This window comes from Aotus nancymaae, unplaced genomic scaffold (genome assembly GCF_030222135.1).
Source record: "Aotus nancymaae isolate 86718 unplaced genomic scaffold, 86718_ANA_hifiasm-v0.15.2.pri h1tg000006l, whole genome shotgun sequence".
In the NCBI taxonomy this organism is placed as follows: Eukaryota; Metazoa; Chordata; class Mammalia; order Primates; family Aotidae; genus Aotus; species Aotus nancymaae.
The window spans coordinates 51,941,005-51,947,697 of record NW_026988417.1 but is presented as its reverse complement, the minus strand read 5'-3'; the positions used below and the strand labels follow the sequence as shown (position 1 = coordinate 51,947,697).

The 6,693-nt window shown below is 38.2% G+C and overlaps 1 protein-coding gene across 2 annotated transcripts in view; it reads right to left on the bottom strand.

Moving 5' to 3' along the window:
* Positions 1-1,948: 1,948 nt before the first annotated feature.
* Positions 1,949-6,693, bottom strand: part of SRP72 (signal recognition particle 72) — a 37,472-nt gene continuing 32,727 nt past the window's right edge. The window contains exons 18-19 of one of the 2 annotated variants that reach the window (XM_012441055.3): positions 4,288-4,447; positions 1,949-3,003 (exon numbers count right to left, since the gene is read on the bottom strand). In XM_012441055.3, coding sequence (XP_012296478.2) covers positions 2,826-3,003; positions 4,288-4,447 — 338 coding nt within the window. In that variant the 3' untranslated portion in view covers positions 1,949-2,825. Of the gene's footprint in view, positions 3,004-4,287; positions 4,448-6,693 lie in introns of those variants that run through there. The other variant, XR_010339075.1, reaches the window with a different exon arrangement.

The following is a 6,693-nucleotide window of genomic DNA, read 5'->3' as shown; positions in this document are numbered from 1 at the left end:
AGACGGAGTCTCCGTCACCCAGGCTGGAGTGCAGTAGTGCGATCTCAGCTTACTGCAACCTCCCCCTCCTGGATTCAAGCGATTTTCCTGCCTCAGCCTCCTGAGTAGCTGGGATTACAGACGTGAGCCACCACACCTGGCTAATTTTTGTATTTTTAGTAGAGACGGGGTGTCACCGTGTTGGCCAGACTGGTCTCGAATTCCTGACCTCAAGTGATCCACCCGCCTAGGCCTCCCAGAGTGCTGGGATTAGAGGCATGAGCCACTGTGCCCGGCCTGTATTTTGCTTTCAAAAAAATTATTCAGACATAACCCGCCAGGATCACAGCTGCTAGTAATGCCCGGTATTAAAACCAAAACCACATAGTGTAGTCACTCCTAATTATCTAATAAATGGTAAATTAGGCACCCAAAGGGCTTTTCAAAAGTGGTAGTTTCTCAAACTGGCTAAGAAATATCGGGAGGGTTCCTTTTATCTTGCTAAACTGAACTCTTTAGTATATTTCACAGTTTAGCACAATTTTTTTTTTTTTTTTTTTGAGACGGAGTTTTGCTGTTGTTACCCAGACTGGAGTGCAATGGCGTGATCTCGACTCACTGCAACCTCCGCCTCCTGGGTTCAAGCAATTCTCCTGCCTCAGCCTCCCGAGTAGCTGGGACTACAGGCGCGAGCCACTGTGCCCGGCCCCACAATTATTTTTTAATGTAATAAAACTTATTTTCCTCCATTATATCTGTTTCAAATAAACTTTTTTTGTTGTTGTTTCAAAGAAACTTTTAAGGAATAATGAACGGCAGGTTCCAGAAGGCTTGAGTGATGCAATGATTTTTAAGGTTGGCTGTTCCCAATAGCACTGGAAATGCAGTGCTTAATCACTTTTTCGGAGGTTTACTTCTGTTTATACACACACCAAGATGAATTTTCAGTCAAGTAGAAAACTAATCTAATGGGGTTCTCTCAATCCCATTAGAGGGACAGTACACACAATTTTGATACTCAGCTTAAAAGAAAATTCTTAGTTATACTAACCAGTAAGTCCTCCATAAAATGCCAACACCCAAAACACCTTCCATATTCACTGCTAAAATATTTTATTTTAAAATGTACCACAGTAAATGGATGTATCCATACTGGTTTTTATAAATGTACACATACACATCCATATATATGACAAAGTATATATATGCACTGGTTAAAGACCTACCCAAAAGGAAATATTAGTAGAAAGTTCATGTGTTTATACTTCATTTGACAATTAAAACTTATTTGAACTGAAGTTTCAGTTGCTCAGCAATGACTAATAATACCAATGCCTGCCAATAACGACGACTAAATTGAGAACTATAAATTTCACTGCTGTGCCTTGGGTCAAAATTTTCAATGATGAAATCCTAAATAAATTACGGTTATTCCTATAATGGGGTATATATTCAGAAGGAATAAATATCTGCCACTGTTACCAAAAGATTGTTCTCTATAGAGCTCAAAAAAGTATTATGCTACAATACATCATTTGTATTTAAAAAGGATCTCTTGTTTAGATGCCACTGCAGATTCTGCTTATAATAAACAGAAAGGCAGCACCCCATTTCTTTCTTGTAAAGGAGGAAAGCCTTTTATAAAAAACTCTTTGAAGAAGTTTTGGTAGGTATGTTCAGAGTCAAACACAGCAGCACTTTATTAACAAGGACAGAGTAATATAATCACAAGGAAATACTTCTAAGTCTAAATTAAATGATATCTTGGGCAGCATAAAATGAATACTAACAAGGGCAGGCATCCCAATGTATCTGTCTCACAGCTGTTCAATGTGAAAGTAGCTTGTAAGCAAGGAAAGACAAGAGCAACATTTACACCACAAACTGACTGTAAAATACTTCATTACATTGAGAAAGGTAATGAATGGTCAAATTCCATAACTAGAAAGAGACACCATTTGAGTATCTATCAATGAGCCAAACAGATCTGTTAGATTTTAATACTGCCTGGTATGCAACTCAGGTACTTGATTTCCTCTTTATGTAGGAAGCCAATCTTCATGTTCTTGATAATAGTCATTAATCTTTCTGATTGAGACAGTCCAAACCCATCTGACCTCAGAACACTAGGTCTAAGAGTCAACTTCTTACAGTGATTTATTTTCCTTGAGTTCGTTCATGGTGCTAAATCAGCATGTTACCATAATCTGAAAATGACATAGGGCACAAAGGAGCCATATATAAATAGAAAAGTATCCCATATTCCAGTATCACATGACAGAAAATTTCAAATTTATGGTTAAAATTATTTAAGACATTTTTCTTGTGGCCATTCATTTAATTAATCGAAGAACATCAGTGTATTAAGAAGGTCCCTCTTTATCACATGATATTTCTAAGCAGATATTCTGGAATGCTCAGAAGATTCCACTTTCAGTTTCCTAAGGCCTCCTAAGACATAATTTAAAGTGGGACTTGAACAGAAGCAAGTATCTTCAGACTCTAGCTGAAACAGAAGTAGTTTCTGTTTAAATCCTGGAAAACCTTAGATAAGGTTTGTGAAACTGAAAAAAGATCAAATCAGCACACACAGATAAAGGATACAACAGATACCAAGATGGGTAAATGCCCAGTTATTTTCAGTCCTCATAACCTGTACAAAGCTATGAGGCAACCAATAGGCAGACTTTGAGGAAGATGTTTCCCTATTTGAAACACAAGAAATTATTTATGAAAATATGGACATGAAGAGGGAGCAGTTCTGTGCTTCTTGCTGTGTTACCTTTATTATATTCCTAGTGTCACTGAGACTTGTTTAATAACAGCCTGCAACAAGAATATTCTCATCACCAGCCACCTTTTCCACCTTTCTTCTTTTTCTGTTGCTGTTTCTTTTTTGTTGCTGGAGCCCCTGCAGGTTTCTGGTGTCTTGGGGGTATGATGTTACTTGTAGAGGCAGATACTGTTGCTGCACTGCCAGGTCTTGGGGAAGTGGGTGGGCTGCTCACAGTTTTACTGGCATCCCTGAAACCATCAGATCAGATTACTTTTTGGTCACTCATATATTCAATTAAAGGAAGAATATAAAAATGTATGTACATGGGTTTTATCACACTTAACAATCTCCCACACATTTTCTACTTCTTTTAAGGTAAGTTCCCCAACTCCCTATCAACTTTTCTTTTGAATAAAATTGTTACTGTTTTTATTGAAGAAAAGTAAAACATGGTACACATGCCAATTTTTAGAAAGCTTAGAAAATAAAAAATTTTATTTTATTTTTTTAGACAGAGTCTTGCTCTGTTCCTCAGCCTGGAGTGCAGTGGCGCCATCTTGGCTCACTGCAGCCTCTGCCTCCTGGGTTCACGCAATTCTCCTGCCTCAGCCTCCTGAGTAGCAGGGATTACAGGCGCACACAACCACACCTGGCTAATTTTTGTATTTTTAGTAGAGACGGGCTTTTACCATGTTGGCCAGGCCGGTCTCGAACTCGCAACCTCAGGTGATCCACCTGCCTTGACCTCCCAAAGTGCTGGGATTACAGGTGTGAGCCACTGTGCTCGGCCAGAAAATAATTTTTTTGAGACAGTCTCACTTTGTTGCCAGGCTGGAGTGCAGTGGTACAATCTTGGCTCACTGCAACCTCCAACTCCCTGGTTCAAGCTATTCTCCTGTCTCAGCCTCCCGAGTGGCTGGGATTACAGGCATGGGTCACCAAGCCCAGCTAATTTTTGTATTTTTAGTAGAGACAGGGTTTCATCATGTTGGCCAGGATGGTCTTGATCTCCTGAACTTGTGATCCACCTGCCTTGGCCTCCCAAGAGCTGGGATTACAGGCATGAGCCACCACACCCGGCCTCAGAAAATAAAATTTTAAAATAACCTATCATCCACCATGCAGAACGTATTAACATTTACTTCTTTCTAGTCATACTATTTATTTACATCCACTTACTAGATATTTAGTTGAATGACTGAGTGTATTTAGTTCCCTTTTGAGACTTTTTCTTTAGTTTTTACAACTAGTTTTAAATTTTTACTACATATATTTCACAACATATATTTGATTATATTGTAAATACTTAAAATTATTTGACTGTATTGTAAAAACTAAAGGAAAAACTAGTCTGAAAAGGCAATGTATTTTCTTTCATTTATGTAAGTGTAGTACAAACATTTATCAAAGATATGTCACTACACTTCTCATACGTACTTAATATATATTAACAAATTCTCACTAATGGTCTTGAGTCAATCTCAGAAACAATGTACGTTCTAAGTGCCCTCAATTGTGGAGCACTAACTTACAGTTCAGATGAAGCTCCTGCAGTTGCTCCCTGGGTCCCTTTTCCAATTTGATCCTTCTTTTTACCCTTCTTTCTTCCCCGGTAGTAAGAACGTTCTCGCATTGGCAGCCATCTTTCTGGATCTGGGGTAACTTTTGGGTCGTAATTCTTAGGCAATTTTCCTGCATAACAATTTTAAAGAAATAAGAGACGTGTCCATAATATTTTCAAGATAATTTAAACAATGTGTCTAAGCCTGGGAATAAATAACATTAAAACTGAAATGAACTTATTTGAGATAGTTTAGTTTGTATAATCTAGCAGGGGAAAAGGCCTTATTTCTTTTTTTCTATACTTTAAGTTCTGGGATACATGTGCAGAACATGGTTTGTTATATAGGTATACACATGCCATGATGGTCTGCTGCACCCATCAATCCATCATCTCTATCAGTTATTTCTCTTAATATTATCACTCCCCTACACCTCCACCCCACGACGGGCCCTGGTGTATGATGTTCCTGTTCCTGTGTCCATGTGTTCTCATTGTTCAACACCCACTTATGAGTGAGTGAGGACATGTGGTGTTTGGTTTTCTGTTTCTGCGTGTGTTTGCTGAGAATGACGGTTTCCAGCTTCATCCATGTCCCTGCAAGGGACATGAACTCATCCTTTTTCATGGCTGCATAGTATTCCATCAGGTGTATGTGCCACATGTATCATTGATGGGCATTTGGGTTGGTTTCAAGTCTTTGCTATTGTGAACAGTGCTGCAATAAACAAACAAGTGCATGTGTCTTTATAATAGAATGATTCATAATCCTTTGGGTATATACCCAATAATGGGATTGCTTGGTCAAATGGTATTTCTGGTTCTAGATCCTTGAGGAATCACAACACTGTCTTACAAAATGGCTGAACTAATTTATACTCCCATCAACAGTGTAAAAGTGTTTGTATTTCTCCACAGCCTCTCTAGTATCTGTTGTTTCTTGACTTTTTAATGATAGCCATTCTAACTGGCGGGAGATGGTTATCTCATTGTGGTTTTGATTTGCATTTCTCTAATGACCAGTGATGATGAGCTTTTTTTCATGTTTCTTGGCCACATAAATGTCTTGAGAAGTGTCTATTCATATCCTTCAACCACTTTTTGATGGGGTTGTTTTTTTCTTGTAAATTTAAGTTCCCTGTAGATTCTAGGTATTAGCCCTTTGTCAGATGGGTAGATTATAAAAATTTTCTCCCATTCTGGAGGTTGCCTGTTCACTCTGATAATAGTTTATTTTGCGGTGCAGAAGCTCTTTAATTAGATTCCATTTGTCAATTTTGGCTTTTGTTGCCATTGCTTTTGGTGTGTTAGTCATGAAGTCTTTGCCCATGCCTATGTCCTGAATGGTACTGCCTAGGTTTTCTTCTAGGGTTTTTATGGTTTTAGGTCTTACATTTAAGTCTTTAATCCTTCTTCAGTTAATTTCTGTATAATAAGGAAGGAGTCCAGTTTTATTTTTCTGCATATGGCTACTGAGTTTTTTCAACACCATTTATTAAATAGGAAATCCTTTCCCCATTGCTTGTTTTTGTCAGGTTTGTCAAAGATCAGATGGTTGTAGATGTGTGGCATTATTTCTGAGGTCTGTTCTGCTCCATTGGTCTATGTATCTGTTTTGGTTACTGTAGCCTTGTAGTATAGTTTGAAGACAGGTAGTGTGATGCCTCCAGCTTTGTTCTTTTGGCTTAGGATTGTCTTGGTGACAGGGGCTCCTTTTTGGTTTCATATGAAAAAGTAGTTTTTTCTAATTCTGTGAAGAAAGTCAATGGTAGCTTGATGGGGACAACACTAAATCTATAAATTACTCTGGGCAGTATGGCCATTTTCACAATATTGATTCTTTCTGTCCATGAGCATGCAATGTTTTTCCATTTGTTTGTGTTCTCTTTTATTTCATTGAGCAGTGATTTGTAGTTCTCCTTGAAAAGGTCCTTCACATCCCTTGTTAGTTGTATTCCTAGGTATTTTATTCTCTTTGTGGCAATTGTGAATGGGAGTTCACTCTGATTTGGCTGTTTGTTTGTTATTGGTGCATAGGAATGCCTGTGATTTTTGCACATTGATTTTGTATCCTGAGACTTTGCTGAAGTTGCTTATCAGCTTAAGGAGATTTTGGGCTGAGATGATGGGGTTTTCTAAATATACAATTATGTCATCTGCAAAGAGACAATTTGACTTCCTCTCATCCTATTTAAATACCCTTTATTTTATTCTCTTGCCTGACTGCACTGGCCAGAACTTCCAATAGTACACTGAATAGGAGTGGTGAGAGAGGACATCCTTGTCTTGTGCCGATTTTCAAAGAGAATGCTTCCAGCTTTTGCCCATTCAGTATGATATTGGCCGTGGTTTGTCTTAAATAGCTCCTATTATTTTG